The following is a 16,958-nucleotide window of genomic DNA, read 5'->3' on the forward strand; positions in this document are numbered from 1 at the left end:
AGGTGGGGCTAGAATTTCTCTGGGCGGGTCTCTCGTTTTCTCTCTCCACCCCCTCGTGACCCTGCTGATAAACTAGTTATGGTCTGAGGGCAGATTTGGCACCCCATTGTTTTGCGAGGTGCTTGTTTTAACAGAGAAAGGGGCCAAGATCTTGCGGCAAAATATTTGTGAATAACTTTCAGTTGTGCTGTCAGAGAAAGAGTGGAGCATAAAGGCCGGCATGGACTGGTTGGGCCAACTGGCCTGTTTCTGTGCTATACGTTCTATGTAAAAAAAAAAAAAAAAACCCACCGCAGTTGCCCTAGACTTAGCTGCAGCCGGTGATGGGCTGTAGGTTTGAAGATGCAGGGTTTTTATACAGGGGGGCCCGTTATCTCTGCTCTAAACACAGATCGTGGCTTGTAGCTCAACTTCAGTGAGTGTGATCGAACACGGGAAGAATTCTCTCCTACCAGCGCTCCTGGATGCAAATCACCCAAGAACTGGCGAGATCTGAAATGGTTACGGGTCCTTTCTGTTCTCGGCTAGCCAAGAACATAACGGCTGACCGCTCGTCTAAACTCGGGGGGGCGGGGGGTAGGCGAGCCCGTCGGTGCTGGAGAATCGGGCGGGCAGGGAGCGAGAATTCTCCACGTCTCCCGCTTCCCATTTTCTTGGGTCAGTGTCACGACTTTCAGGTTTTTGGTAGGATTCAATGGGGTTGACCGAGGAATGGTTTGGCGCCGGTGCTTCTGGCCTCTGCTCACTCGACCTATCGGGTACATGGTGCGGGGGGGGTGGTGGGGGGCACCGGTGTGTGTGTGTGTGTTTCTCATGAGACCCAATGGGCTTGAAGAAGCCAGTATCTTGTATCGCACGGTCGTCCGGTTCCTCACCCACTCTCTTTCTGCCCCTCTGCCTCTCTCCAGATGCCCCAGTCTCTGAGCTACACGACCTCTTCTGCAAGAAGCTCCAACAATGTTGCGTTGTTTTCGATTTCATGGACTGCGTCGCTGACTTGAAAGGCAAGGAGATCAAGCGGGCGGCCCTGAACGAGCTGGTGGAATGCATCGCCACGGGCCGGGGGCTGCTGATCGAGCCCATCTATCCAGAGATCATGAAAATGGTGAGTGCGTCTCGAGAGGCGCCAGTCGTGCGATCGCACTGGACGGGAGTTTTGAGGGAGGGGGGTGGGGAACAGCAGGCCGCCTGGTCAGTCAGATGAAGAACCGAGGCCCACCGGGAGAGATTGGGTCGATTGGTTTTATATTCGCTGGAGTTCAGAAGAATGAGAGGGGATCTCATTGAAACTTATAAAATTCTAACAGGACTAGACAGAAGGATGTTCCTGATGGCGGGGGAGTCCAGAACCAGGGGTCACAGTCTAAGGATAAGGGGTAAGCCTTTTAGGACAGAAATGAGGAGGAATTTCTTCATCCAGAGAGTGGTGAACCTGTGGAATTCTCGAAGGTGGTTGAGGCCAACTTATTAAATATATTCAAGAAGGACTTAGATATATTTCTTAAGGCTAACGGAATCAAGGGATATGGGGAGAAAGCGGGGACAGGGTACTGAATTTGGATGATCAGCCATGATCTCATTAAATGGCTTGAGGGGCCGAATGGCCGACTCCTGCTCCTATCTTCTGTGTTTCTATGGCACACAAGCGTCACTGGGGTAGATTCGGAAGTGATGGAGGGGTTTTAGAAGCCAGTAGGAGGAAGCGAGACTGAGATTGTGGGGAGGTGGGGGCGGGGGGGGGGTGAAAATGATGGGCCGTCAGCGCCTAGGTTTCTGCTGGGGGAGACAGACCACCCGAGTCTGGACGCAAAGGTTTCTCTCCACGATTCGAAAAATAGGACAAAGCCCAAGTTATATTAACAGAAAACGCTGAAAAATACTCAGCAGGCCAGGCAGCTTCCGTGGGGAGAGAAACAGAGTTAACGTTTCAGGTCTGGGACCCTTCATCAGAACTGGAAAAAGCTGGAGATGTAACAGATATTAAGCAGGTGCAGAGACAGGGGGGAGGAAGGAATTGAAGGAATATACTGTGCTTTTGTAAGAGGCAGGAAAGATCAAATGTTGCAAATGGGGATGGCAAAATCATACAGCATGAAAAATGGGGGCAGGGGTTATAGTTTGAAAGTGTTGAACTCGATGTTGAGTCCAGAAGGCGCCTGATCGAAAGATGAGGTGCTGTTCCTCGAGCTTACGGTGAGCTTCATTGGAACAATGCAAGAGGCCGAGGACGGAGAGGTCAGAGTGGGAGCGGAGCGGAGAATTAAAGTGACAGGCGACCGGAAGCTCGGGGGGCCCCCTTACGGACTGACCGGAGGTGTTCACAGAATCACAGAAACCCCACAGTGCAGATAGAGGCCATTTCGGCCCATCGAGCCTGCACCGACACATATCCCACCCGATCCCCGTAACCCCTACACCAACACACATCCCACCCTATCCCCGTAACCCCACGTATTTAATCCCCCTGACACTAAGGGTCAATTTATCATAGCCAATCAACCTAACCCGCACATCTTTGGACTGTGGGAGGAAACCGGAGCACCCGGAGGAAACCCACGCAAACACGGGGAGAATGTGCAAACTCCACACAGACAGTCACCCGAGGCCGGATTCGAACCCGGGTCCCTGGCGCTGTGAGGCAACAGTGCTAACCACTATGCCACCATGCTGGTCGCCCAATCTGTGTTTGGTCTCCCCAGTGTAGAGGAGACCGCATCGTGAGCAGCGAATAGAGTAATTGCAAGAAGTACAAGTAAATCGCCTCTCACTGGGGCTGGCAAGCCGGAGGCTCTTGGGCGCACAGACGGGGTCATAACTGCCTCGCTAGGGAGATCCCCTCATGGGAGGAAGCGGTCGATCATTGGTCCTCTTCAAGGTGTCACATGGTTACTGGCACTGGCCAATCGGGGCCTCTCGTTCCCGTTGCTCGTCGGTCACTAAACATTTGTACAATGAGGTAAGTCGCCGAGTCCTGTCCCAATTCCCAGTTCTAGGAGAGTCCCCACATTCCTGGTTCAGCCTTTCTCTGCCCATTTGTGCCTGGGTGGCCCCGATGATCAGCACGTTGGTGTCCTGTTGGAAGCCGGGCCCGGTGAGGCCCGCACTACATCCCAGCTAGGACCCAGAGCTTGAACCTCTTCAAATTTGAGGGTTTGTTTCGAGTGAATAAGGAGAAACTGTTTCCACTGGCAGGAGGGTCGTTAACCAGAGGACACAGATTTAAGATAATTGGCAAAAGAACCAGAGGGGGAGATGAGAATTATTTTTTACGCAGCGAGTTGTTGTGATCTGGAGCGCGCTGCCTGAAAGGGCGGTGGAAGCAGATTCAATAGTAACTTTCAAAAGGGGAATTGATTAAATACTTGAAAAGGAAAAATTTGCAGGGCTACGGGGAAAGAGCAGGGAGGAGTGGGACTGACGCAAAGAGCCGGCACAGGCCCGATGGGCCTCTGGCGGCCTCTGGCGCTGTATGAGTCTAGGATTCTATTTTTGCATGGAAACGTGTAGCGCAGGTGTCCATTTTGGCTGACAGCGGTGGTGGACTTCAGCCCCTACCCCCCTCGCCATGGATCATAGAGTCATAACGGCACAGGAGGAGGCCATTCGGCCCATCCAGTCGGTGCCGGCTCTCTGTAGAGCGATCCAGTCAGTCCCATTCCCCCGCTCTATCCCCGTAGCCCGGCAAGTTTATTTCCCTCAAGTGCCTGTCCAGTCTCCCCTTGGAAACATTGAGTGTCTCTGCTTCCACCACTTCCGTCGGCTGCCAGTTCCAGGTCCTCACCACTCGCTGCGTTTATATAAAAAAAATTTAAAAAAAAGTTTTCCCTCACATCCCCGCACCGTGGATCAGCCGTATCTCAGTTTTGCATTCGGGCAGGGTGGTTCCCCAACTCCCCCACCTTGGACGATGGCTGCATTAATGTGGGCAAGCGAGTCCTGACTAAGAGTAGGCCAGGCCCGACGGGACTTCCCACGGTGCGGTGACTTGAGGCAAACCGGTGACCCAGCGCTGGATAGCTGAGCGCATCCAACACTGCCGGGAGCTGGGCAAAGGCTCATTCCTTCCTTTCCATTGGCTGCTTCCACTCTGATTCTAACTGATAAAAGAAAAGAAAGACTAGCATTTCTCCTGCGCCTTTCACCACCTCAGGAAGTCCCAAAGCGCTTTACAGCCAATGAAGTACTTTTTTTGAAGTGTTGTAATGTAGGAAACATGGCAGCTAATTTGCGCACAGCAAGCTCCCACAAATAGCAATGTGATAATGGCCAAATCATCAGCTTTTGTGATGTTGATTGAGGGATAAATATTGGCCCCAGGATACCGGAGAGAACTCCGCCTGCTCTTCTTCCAATAGTGGCCTTGGGATCTTTTACGTCCACCCGAGAGGAAAGACGGGGCCTCGGTTTAACATCTCATTCGAAAGCCGGCACCTCCGACAGCCCTGCCCCTCCGACGGTGCGGCGCTCCCTCAGCCCTGCCCCTCCGACGGTGCGGCGCTCCCTCAGCCCTGCCCCTCCGACGGTGCGGCGCTCCCTCAGCCCTGCCCCTCCGACGGTGCGGCGCTCCCTCAGCCCTGCCCCTCCGACGGTGCGGCGCTCCCTCAGCCCTGCCCCTCCGACGGTGCGGCGCTCCCTCAGCCCTGCCCCTCCGACGGTGCGGCGCTCCCTCAGCCCTGCCCCTCCGACGGTGCGGCGCTCCCTCAGCCCTGCCCCTCCGACGGTGCGGCGCTCCCTCAGCCCTGCCCCTCCGACGGTGCGGCGCTCCCTCAGCCCTGCCCCTCCGACGGTGCGGCGCTCCCTCAGCCCTGCCCCTCCGACGGTGCGGCGCTCCCTCAGCCCTGCCCCTCCGACGGTGCGGCGCCCCCTCAGCCCTGCCCCTCCGACGGTGCGGCGCTCCCTCAGTACTGCACTGGGAGTGTCTGCCTGGATTTTCTGCTCTGGTCTCTGGAATGGGACTCGAACCCACAACCTTCTGACTCAGAGGCGAGGCTGCTACCCACTGAGCAACGGCTGACATGCTCTTGCCGTGTACGGAGCGTAGGAGAAGATGGGATACCTCCCTGGTAGGATTGTCTTCATTCTTTGAATGATGTGCGCCCTCCATACGCCGTCCCTCCAGCCATTAAACTCGTGGGCAGTGACTTTTTTTAAGCAGAGAAGGAATGGATTAATGTTCAGTTTAGCTTTGATTGTCGACATCACGCATCTCCGCCCTGCCTCAGCTCATCTGCTGCTGAAACCCTCATCCATGTACCCTCCAGACTCGACTATTCCAACACTCTCCTGACCGGCCTCCCATCTTCCATCCTCCATAAACTTCAGCTCATCCGAAACTCGGCTGCCCCGTGTCCTAACTCGCAACGAGTCCCGTTCACCCATCACCCCCTGTGCTTACTGACCTACATTGGCCTCCCGGTCCAACAACGCCTCGATTTTAAAATACTCATCCTTGTTTTCAAATCCCTCCATGGCCCTCGCCCCTCCCTATCCTTGTAACCTCTTCCAGCCTCGCAACCCTCCGAGATCTCTGCGCTCCTCCAATTCCGGCCTCTTGAGCATCCCCCGATTTTAATCGCTCCACCATTGGCGGCCGTGCCATCAGCTGCCTGGGCCCTAAGCTCTGGAATTCCCTCCCTAAATCTCTCCGCCCCTCTCTCTCCTCCTTTAAGATGCTCCTTAAAACCTACCTCTTTGACCAAGCTTTTGATCACCTGCCCTAATATCTCCTTATGTGGCTCGGTGTCAAATTTTATTTGCTAATCGCTCCTGTGAAGCACCGTGGGACGTTTTACTACGTTCAAGGTGCTGTAGAAATGGGGAGTTGTTGTTTGGGACAGGTATTCAAGGAATGAAGTCAAACCAACCGGGTAGGTGTCCTGTGCTGTTTTAGAACTAGTTTCTGCTGGGTGGGGCACTGCGTGTATTTGTGCCCGGGGAATGGCGGGTGGTGGGTGTCGTGCTCAATGATTTGCTGCCACGGTTGGACGTTCTGATTGAGCGAAGGTATTTGGGTGGGAGCTGCCTCCATTCCTAGACGAATACCAACATGTCGACTACTGCACAGGAAGGCGAAGCGAGCAGCACACTCTGTGAATGGGGCTGAAATAGCAGAGGAGGAAGGTGAAAGAGACTTGGTCGACTCGGCGACCAATCAGTGTCGAGCACCAGAATATTGATGTCCCACGTGATCTCCTTACGTAGTCTTACATGGAATTCACAGCACAGAAACAGGCCATTCGGCCCAACTGGTCCGTGCCGGTGTTTATGCTCCACTCGAGCCTCCTCCGCCCCTCTTCATCTCACCCCATCAACATCTCCTTCTATTCCTTTCTCCCTCATGTGTTTATCCAGCTTCCCCTTCCCCAGCATCGAAGCTTTGACCACGCTCGATCAGCTCCGATGGATGGGCCACATTGTCCGCATGCCTGATACGAGACTCCCCAAAACAAGCGCTCTGCTCGGCGCTCCGGCACGGCAAGAGAGCCCCAGGTGGGCAGAGGAAACGCTTCACGGACACCCTCAAAGCCTCCTTGGAAAAAGTGCAACATCCCCACCACCGACACCTGGGAATCCCTGGCCCAAGACCGCACAAAGTGGAGGAGAAGCATCCGGGAAGGCGCCGAACACCTCGAGTCTCTTCGCCGGGGAGCAAGCGGAAGCTAAGCGCAGGCAGCGGAAGGAGCGCACGTCAACCCAAGCACCCCACCCACCCGCCCCTTCAACCACCATCTGCCCCACCTGTGACAGAGACTGTAGGTCCCGCATTGGACTCATCAGTCACCTGCGAACTCATTTTTAGTGTGGAAGCAAGTCATCCTCGGTTCCGAGGGACAGCCTAAGAAGAGGAGAAGAAATGCATCTCTGCTATTCGCCTCAACCACTCCCTGTGGTAGCGAGTTCCACATTCTCACCACTCTCTGGGTAAAGAAGTTTCTCCTGAATTCACTATTGGATTCCTTGGTGACTATCTTATATTGATGGCCTCTAGTTTTAGACTCTTTCCCCACCCCGCCCCCCCCACAAGTGGAAACATCTTCTCTCGGTCCAGTCACCCGTTGCACATTTCTCCCGATTGGGAAGTCAATGGAGCTGATATCAGGGGAGATGTATAATGGGCGGCTGATCCGACCGCGACAGTTTTGCAACTATTGCCCAAAGTCAGAATGCCGCCCAGTGTTTGCTTGGTTCAGTCAGCGGCCTGTTGATTAATCCAAGGGATTGGGGTACAAGAGTAAAGAAGTCTTACTGCAATTATATAGGGCCCTGGTGAGACCACACCTGGAGTATTGTGCACACTTTTGGTCTCCTTACCTAAGGAAGGATATACTTGCCTTAGAGGGAGTGCAACGAAGCTTCACTAGACCGATTGCTGAGATGAGGAGAGATGGAGTAGACTAGGGCTTTATTCCCTAGAGTCTAGAAGAATGAGAGGTGATCTCATTGAAACATATAAAATTCTTAAGGGGCTTGACAGGGCAGATGCAGGAAGGATGTTTCCCCTGGCTGGAGAGTCCAGAACTAGGGGTCGCAATCTCAGAATAAGTGATTGGCCATTTAGGACTGAGAGGAGGAGAAATTTCTTCACTCAGAGGGTGGTGAATCTTTGGAATTCTCTACCCCAGAGGGCTGTGGAGGCTCAGTGGATGATTTTTGGATATTAAGGGAATCAAGGGATATGGGGATCGGGCAGGAAAGTGGAGTTGAGGTCAAGAATCCGCCATGATCTTATTGAATGGCGGAGCAGGCTCAAGGGGCTGAATGGCCTCCTCCTGTTTAAGAACATAAGAACATAAGAAATAGGAGCAGGAGTAGGCCAATCGGCCCGTCGAGCCTGCTCCGCCATTCAATAAGATCATGGCTGATCTGATCCTAACCGCCAATCCACTATCACAGAACCATCTCCTGAACCTAACAGAATTAGACACACGAAATAGGAGCAGGATCAGGCTACACGGCCCCTGGGCCCGCTCCGCTACCCACAGGGCCATGACCGATCCGAACCTAGACTCATGTCCAAATTCCTGCCCGCTCCCCGTAACCCTTAATTCTCTTTACTTCTAGGAAACTGTCTATTTCTGTTTTAAATTTATGTAATGATGTAGCTTCTACAGCTTTTTGGGGCAGCATATTCCATGGACCTACCACCCTCTGAGTGAAGTAGTTCCTCCTCATCTCAGTTTTGAAAGAGCAGCCCCTTATTCCAAGACTATGCCCCCTAGTTCTAGTTTCACCCATCATCGGGAACATCCTCCCCGCATCCACCCGATCCAACCCCTTCACAATCTTATATGTTTCAATAAGATCGCCTCTCATTCTTCTGAACTCCAATGAGTAGAGTCCCAATCTACTCAACCTCTCCTCATATGTCCATCCCCTCATCCACGGGATTAACCGAGTGAACCACCTTTGTACTGACTCGAGAGCAAGTATGTCCTTTCTTAAGTATGGACACCAAAACTGTATGCAGTATTCCAGGTGCGGTCTCACCAATACCTTGTACAACTGAAGCAATACCTCCCTATTTTTATATTCTATCCCCCTAGCAATGAAAGCCAACATTCCATTGGCCTTCTTAATCACTTGCTGCACCTGCATACTAACCTTTTGAGTTTCGTGCACCAGGACCCCCAGATCCCTTTGTACTTCAGTACTTTCCAGTTTCTTGCCATTAAGATAATAACTTGCTCTACGATTTTTCCTGCCAAAGTGCATAACCTCACACTTTCCAGTATTGTATTCCATCTGCCAAATCTCTGCCCACTTACTTAGCCTGTCTATGTCCCCTTGCAGGTTTTTTGTGTCCTCCTCACTCACTACTTTCCCTCCCATCTTAGTATCATCTGCAAACTTTGATATGTTACACTCGGTCCCCTCCTCCAAATCATTAATATAGATTGTAAAGAGTTGGGGACCCAGCACTGACCCCTGCGGAACACCACTAGTTACTGATTGCCAGTCTGAGAATGAACCATTTATCCCAACTCTCTGCCTTCTGTTAGATAGCCAATCCTCTATCCATGCCAGAATATTACCCCCAATCCTGTGATTTTTTATCTTAAGCAATAATCTTTTGTGTGACACCTTGTCAAATGCCTTTTGGAAGTCTAAATACACTACGTCCACTGGTTCCCCTTTATCCACCCTATATGTTACTTCCTCAAAGAACTCCAGCAAATTTGTCAAACATGACTTCCCTTTCATAAAACCATTCTGACTTTGTCCTATTAAATTATGATTATCCAAATGTCCTGTTACTGTCTCCTTAATAATGGACTCCAAAATTTTACCTACCACAGATGTTAGGCTAACCAGTCCATAGTTACCAGCCTTCCGTCTACTGCCCTTTTTAAATAAGGGTGTTAGATTAGCAGTTTTCCAGTCTGCCGGGACCTTTGCTGAGTCCAGGGAGTTTTGGAAAATTATTACCAATGCATCCACAATCCCTACCGCCACTTCCCTCAAGCCCCTAGGATGTAAGCCATCAGGTCCAGGTGATTTATCCGCCTTGAGTCCCATTATTTTACCGAGTACCATATCCTTAGTGATTTTGATCGTGTTTAGCTCCTCCTCCCCCCCCCCCCCCCCCCCCCCCCCCCAATAGCCCCCTGTTTGTCCAGTGTTGGGATATTCTTAGTGTCCTCTACTGTAAAGACTGATACAAAATATCCATTCAGTGTTTTTGCCATCTCCATATTTCCCACCATTAATTTCCCGGTCTCATCCTCTAAGGGACCAACATTTACTTTAGCCACCCTTTTTCTTTTTATATAACTATAAAAACTCTTACTATCTGTTTTTATATTTTTTGCTAATTTACTTTCATAATCTATCTTCCCTTTCTTAATCAATCTTTTTGTTATTTTTTGCTGTCTTTTAAAGTTTTCCCAATCCTCTATCCTCCCACTAGATTTGGCTACCTTTATATGCCCTTGTTTTTAGTTGAATACTATCCTTAATTTCTTTACTTAGCCACGGATGGCTGTCTTTTCTTTTACACCCTTTTCTTCTCGGTGGAATATATATTTTTTGGAAGTTGTAAAATAACTCCTTAAATGTACACCACTGATCATGTATCGTCTTACCCTTTAATCTATTTTCCCAATCCACTCTACTCAATTCCGCTCTCATACCTTCATAATCTCCTTTATTCAAGCTTAGCACGCTTGTTTGAGATCCAACCTTCTCACCCTCTAATTGAATATGGAATTCAACCATGTTATGGTCACTCATTCCAAGGGGATCCTTTACTAGGACATTTTTAATTAATCCTGTCTCGTTACACAGAACCAGATCTAAGGTTGCTTGCCCCCTGGTCGGTTCAGTTATATACTGCTCAAGAAACCCATCCCTAATACACTCAATGAACTCATCCTCAAGGCAGCCCTGCCCAATTTGATTTGTCCAATTAATATGATAGTTAAAATCCCCCATAATTATAGATATTCCCTTATTACAAGCCTCAACTATTTCCTGATTGATACTCCGTCCAACAGAGTTGCCACTGTTCGGAGGCCTATAGACTACGCCCACTAGTGTTTTTTTCCCCTTATTATTCCTTACCTCCACCCAAACTGTTTCATTATCCTGATCTTTTGACCCAATATCATTTCTCTGTATTACAGTGATTCCTTCCTTTATTAACATAGCCACCCCACCTCTCCTTCCTGATCGTTAAATAACCTGGTATGTTTAATTCCCAGGCATTGTCACCCTGCAGCCATGTTTCTGTAATGGCCACAAGATCATACCCATATGTAGTTATTTCTGCCATTAACTCGTCTATTTTGTTACGAATGCTACGTGCATTCAGATAGAGAACTTTCAAAGATGTTTTGTGACACTTAGTTCCTGCTTTTGCCCTTTTTATTACTTTACCTTTTACTCCATACCTTCTGCCCCTTCCTGACACGCTCTGGTTTTTAATTTCCCCACTGCTACCTAAGTCTATGACCTTCTCTCTTGTCATTTTTATTATTTGCTCTCTAGGAACCTCCCCCACACTAGTTAGTTTAAAGCCCTCTCTACAGCCCTAGTTATATGATCCGCCAGGACTCTAGTCCCAGCACTGGCCAAGTGAAGCCCGTCCCAACGGAACAGCTCCCTCCTGCCCCAGTGCTGGTGCCAGTGTCCCAGGAAGCAAAACCCATTTCTCCCACACCAGTCTTTGAGCCACGCATTTAACTCTCTAATTTTATTTGTCCTAGCCAAATTCGCTCGTGGCTCAGGTAATAGTCCAGAGATTATTACCCTTGAGCTTCTGTTTTTTAATTTGACCCCTAGCTGCTCATACTCCTTTAACAGAACCGGCTTCCTAGTCCTATCTACGTCGTTTGTACCAACATGGACCACGACAACTGGATCCACCCCCTCCCACTGCAAGTTTCTTTCCAGCCCAGAGGAGATGTCCTTAACCCTGGCACCGGGTAGGCAACACAGCCTTCGGGACTCTCGCTCTCGGCTGCAGAGAACTCTATCTATCCCCCTAATAATACTATCCCCTACCACTACAACATTTCTATTTACTCCCCCCTCTTGAATGGCCCCCCGTTCCACGGTGCTGTGGCCAGGTTGCTCATCCTCCCTGCAGTCCCTGCTCCTGTCCCCACAGGGAGTAAGAACCTCGAACCTGTTGGACAAGAGCAAGGGCTGCGGCTCCTCCAGCTCTACCTCCTGGATCCCCATACCTGCCTCACTCGTAGTCACACCGTCCTGTCCCTGACCATGGGCTACATCTGAATTACTTAACTTCATAGGTGTGACCACCTCCTGATACACAGAGTCCAGGTACTTCTCCACCTCCCTGATGTGTCGCAGTGTCTGAAGCTCCGACTCCAGCTCATCAACACGGAGCTGGAGTTTCTGTAGCAGCAGACACTTGTCACAGACGTAATCTATGTTCCTAGGAGAGGGGATTGGAGATAGCAATCCATCCAAAAGCGTTTCCGCTTGCTCTCGCTCCCTGTTTCCTCTGTCCTCCTCTCCTTTCTCTCTTGGTCTGTGGTAGGTGTCTGGCAAGGCTGCATCCAACCACCGCTCTAGGGCTGGTTGACTGGGGAAGGGGGGGCGGGGGTGGTGGTTAATTGTTGTTGTTTCAGGCTGCAGGAGGAATCCAGGGCTCAAATATCTGGCAGGGCTGAATGCCAAGTCTAATTGTTGGAAAAAATTCTGAGGGGGCAGTATGAATCGTCGTTTAGAAAGGCACGGATTAATCAAGGACAGTCGGCACGGATTTGTTAAGGGAAGGTCATGTCTGGCCAACTTGATTGAATTTTTTGAGGAGGTAACAAGGAGGGTCGATGAGGGTAGTACGTTTGATGTAGTCTACATGGATTTTAGCAAGGCTTTTGATAAGGCCCCACATGGCAGACTGGCCACGAAAGTAAAAGCCCATGGGATCCAAAATTGGCTCAGTGGCAGGAAGCAAAGGGTAATGGTCGACGGGTGTTTTTGTGACTGGAAGGCTGTTCCGCAGGGCTCAGTACTAGGTCCCTTGCTTTTTGTGGTGTATATCAATGATTTAGACTTCAATGTAGGGGGCATAATTAAAAAGTTTGCAGATAATACAAAAATTGACTGTGTGGCTGATGGTGAGGAAGAAAGCTGTAGAATGCAGGAAGATATCAGTGGACTGGTCAGGTGGGCAGAAAAGTGGCAAATGGAATTCAATCCAGAGAAGTGTGAGGTAATGCATTTGGGGAGGGCTAACAAGGCAAGGGAATACACAATAACTGGTAGGATACTGAGAAGTGTAGGGGAACAGAGGGACCTTGGAGTGCGTGTCCACAGATCCCTGAAGGTAGCAGGACAGGTAGATAAGGTGGTTAAGAAGGTGTACGGGATACTTTCCTTTATTAGCCGAGGCATGGATTATAAGAGCAGGGAGGTTATGCTGGAACTGTATAAAACACTAGTTAGGCCGCAGCTAGAGTACTGCATGTAGTTCTGGTCGTCACATTACAGGAAAGATGTGTTCGCACTAGAGAGGGTGCAGAGGAGATTAACGAGCATGTTGCCAAGACTGGAGAATTTTAGCTATGAGGAAAGATTGGATAGGCTGGGATGATAGCAAAATACTGCGGATGCTGGAAATCCGAAATAACAACAGAAAATGCTGGAAAAACTCAGCAGGCCAGGCAACATCCGTGGAGAGCAAATAGATGTTTCATTTCCTTTCCAGTTTTGAGGAAAGGTTAGACCCGAAACGTTGACTCTATTTTCTCTCCACGGATGTTGCCTGGCCTGCTGAGTTTTTCCAGCATTTTCTGTTGTTATTTTGGAGAGGCTGGGGTTGTTTTCTTTGGAACAGAGGAGGCCGAGGGGAGACCTAATTGAGGTGTATAAAATTACGAGGGGCCTAGATAGAGTGGATAGGAAGGACCTATTTCCCTTGGCAGAGAGGGTCAAAAACCAGGAGGCATAGATTTAAAATAATCGGTCGGAGGTTTAGAGGGGAGTTGAGGAGAACTTTTTTCACCCAGTGGGTGGTGGGGGTCTGGAACTCACTGCCTGAAAGGGTGGGAGAGGCAGAAACCCTCATCACATTTAAAAAGTACTTGGATATGCACTTGTAACCTACAGGGCTACGGACCAAGAGCAGGAAAGTGGGATTAGGGTGGATCGCTCCTTTTCGGCCGGCACAGACACGATGGGCTGAATGGCCTCCTTCGGTGTCGGAAATTTCTATGATTCTATGAATTGGGATTGTTACATAAACTTGAGGTCATACAAAACTCTGCTGCCTGTGTCCTAACTCGCACCAAGTCCCGTTCACCCCTCACCCCCTGGGCTCGCTGACCTACACTGGTTCCCGGTTAAGCAACACCTCGATTTCAAAATTCTCATCCTTGTTTTCAAATCCCTCCATGGCCCTCGCCCCTCCCGATCCCTGTAATCTACTTCAGCCACACAACCCCCCCCCCCGAGATATCTGCGCTCCTCTAATTCCAGCCTCTTGAGCATTCCTGATTATAATCGCTCCACCATTGGCGGCCGTGCCTTCTGTTGCCTGGGCCCTAAGCTCTGGAATTCCCTCCCTAAACCTCTGCACATCTTTACCTCTCTTTCCTGCTTTAAGACGCTCCTTAAAACCTACCTCTTTGACCAAGCTTTTGGTCATCTGCCCTAATTTCTCCTTATGTGGCTCGATGTCAAATTTTTTGTCTTCTAACGCTCCTGTGAAGCGCCTTGAGATGTTTACTATGTTGAAGACGCTATATAAATACAAGTTATTGTTGTTGGCTTTCTCTGCTCTAAGAAGAACAAGAGGAGATTTGATCGCGGTGTTCAAAATCATGAAGGGTTTTGATCGAGTAAATAAGGAGAAACTGTTTCCAGTGGCAGGAGGGTCGGTAACCAGAGGGCACAGGTTGAAGATAATTGGCAAAAGAACCAGAGGGGGAGAGATGAGAATTTTTTTTACGCAGTGAGTTGTGATCTGGAATGTGCTGCCTAAAAGGGCGGTGGAAGCAGATTCAATAATAACTTTCACAAAGGAAATTGGAGAAATACCTGAAGGGAAAAAGTTTGCAGGGCTACGGGGAAAGAGCAGGGGGGCGGTGGGGGGGGATGGGGGGTGGGACTAATTGGAGAACTCTTTCAAAGAGCCGGCACAGGCACGATGGGCCGAATGGCCTCCTGTGCTGTAAGATTCTATGATTCCAAGTATGTGTGAGGTGAAGCATTTTGGGAGGTCTAACGAGGCAAGGGAATACACAATGAATGGTAGGACCCTAGGGAGGATCAGAGGGACCTTGGTGTGCATGTACATAGATCCCTGAAGGCAGCAGGACAGGTAGATAAGGTGGTCAAGAAGGCATATGGGATACTTGCCTTCATTAGCCGAGGCATAGAATATAAGAGCAGGGAGGTTATGATGGAGCTGTACAAAATGCTAGTTAGGCCACAGCTGGAATACTGTGTGCAGTTCTGGTCGCCACACTATAGGAAGGATGTGATTGCTTTGGAGAGGGTGCAGAGGAGATTCACCAGGATGTTACCTGGGCTGGAGCGCTTCAGCTATGAAGAGAGACTGGACAGGCTGGGGTTGTTTTCCTTGGAGCAGAGAAGGCTGAGGGGGGACCTGATTGAGGTGTACAAAATTATGAGGGGCATAGATAGGGTAGATAGAAAGGAACTTTTCCCCTTAGTAGAGGGGTCAATAACCAGGGGGCATAGATTCAAGGTAAGGGGCAGGAGGTTTAGAGGGGATTTGAGGAAAAACTTTTTCACCCAGAGGGTGGTTGGAATCTGGAACTCGCTGCCTGAAAGGGTGGTAGAGGCAGGAACCCTCACAACATTCAAGAAGCATTTGGATGAGCACTTGAAAGGCCATAGCATACAAGGCTACGGACCAAGTGCTGGAAAATGGGATTAGAATAGACAGGGCTTGATGGCCGGCGTGGACGCGATGGGCCGAAGGGCCTCTTTCTGTGCTGTATAACTCTATGACTCTAAGTATGATGCTGGTGTATCATGGCCTACTCCTGCCCCTATTTCTTATGATCTTATCACCTTGGAAAGCAAATATAACCCTCGGCTTCTCTTCTGTGCTACCATCCATCTCCTTAACCTGTCTCACCTGCCCTCTCCATCCTCGCCCCTACAACAAGCGTGACGAGCTCACGGACGTCTTCCTCACCAAGACAGAAGCCTCTGCTATTTCCCCTCCCCCTTCCTATTGCCCTTCCTCCAAGCCACCCTCAGTTCCTCTACCTCCTAGTTTCTCTCCCCCCCCCCCCCCCCCCACAGCCCTCTCCGAGCTCATCTCATCCACGAGACCCACCTCCTGCTCCGTGACCCCATTCCCACGACACTGCTGACCACCCAACTTCCCACATGGCAGCTGTCTCTCACTCTGCCAGTGCATTTCACACTTCATCGAGAGCCATTGTTTGTTTCTTTACCTGTCCTATTACCATCTCGTCTCGCCTTGAATATCTCTTCATGTCTCTTCTTTCATCCCCTCCCCCATTTCCCAGCCCCCAAACTGCCTTTTGTTTCATTTCCTGCCTTTTCTCTCAGTCCTGACGAAGGGTTTCGACCCGACACGTTGACTCTATTTCTCTCTCCACGGATGTTGCCTGGCCTGCTGAGTTTTTCCAGTGTCTTCTGTTGTTCTACCCAACTTCCCTTCCTGGCCCCCCCACGCCAGCTGATTTTGTAAACTGTTTCCTCTCCTCGGGTACTGCCCCCTCCCCTTCAAATCTGCATTATCTTCCCCTCAAAAAAAAAAAAAAACACCCTCATCCCTTCTTTTCTTGGCGTTTAGAAGAATAAGAGGTGATTGATTGAAACATATAAGATCTTGAGGAGTCTTGACAGGGTGGATGTGGAGAGGATGTTTCCTCTTGTGGGAGAATCTAGAACTAGGGGTCACTGTTTAAAAATAAGGGGTCGCCCATTTAAGAGAGAGATGAGGAGAGGGTCGTGAGTCTTTGGAACTCTCTTCCTCAGAGGGCGGTGGAAGCGGAGTCTTTGAATATTTTTAAGGCAGAGGTAGATAGATTCTTGGTGAGCAAGGGGGTGAAAGGTTATCGGGGGTAGGCGGGAATGTGGAGTAATCGGATCAGCCATGATCTTACTGAAAGGCGGAGCAGGCTCGAGGGGCCGAGTGGCCGACTCCTGCTCCTAATTTGTATGTATGTTCGTATCCTTAAGGGGGTCAGGTTCCACGTGTACATGGAGAAAACCCAACTTTACCACTTCACCACCTTTCTCGAAGCCTCCATTGCCTCTGTGATGTTAGACTGACATCATCCAGTCTTGGATGAGCTGCGATTTCCTCCAGTTCAGCATTGGGAAGGCCAAAGGCATTGCCATCGGTCCCCGCCGCAAACTCTGTTGCCTCACCGCCGATTCGATCTCCCCGCCCTCCCTACCCCTCCCTGGCCACAGTCTCGGGATGAACCAGACCGACTGAAAACCTCGGCATCCGATTCGACCCTGAGCTTCCGTACCCA

At 50.2% G+C, this 16,958-nt stretch overlaps 1 protein-coding gene across 1 annotated transcript in view; it reads left to right on the top strand.

Annotated features, from left to right (window-relative positions):
* The window catches only part of LOC147092805 (serine/threonine-protein phosphatase 2A 56 kDa regulatory subunit beta isoform-like), a 59,424-nt gene extending 42,675 nt beyond the window's left edge, over window positions 1-16,749 (top strand). Inside the window, exons 2-3 of the mRNA XM_085975689.1 lie at window positions 909-1,105; window positions 16,657-16,749. Of these exons, the coding sequence (XP_085831815.1) occupies window positions 909-1,105; window positions 16,657-16,749 (290 nt within the window). The remainder of the gene's footprint in view (window positions 1-908; window positions 1,106-16,656) is intronic.
* The last annotated feature ends 209 nt before the right edge of the window (window positions 16,750-16,958 follow it).

The sequence above is a fragment of the Somniosus microcephalus genome, unplaced genomic scaffold, assembly GCF_052327205.1.
Source record: "Somniosus microcephalus isolate GS21.2 unplaced genomic scaffold, FLI_Smic_1.0 unresolved_chr2, whole genome shotgun sequence".
In the NCBI taxonomy this organism is placed as follows: domain Eukaryota; kingdom Metazoa; phylum Chordata; class Chondrichthyes; order Squaliformes; family Somniosidae; genus Somniosus; species Somniosus microcephalus.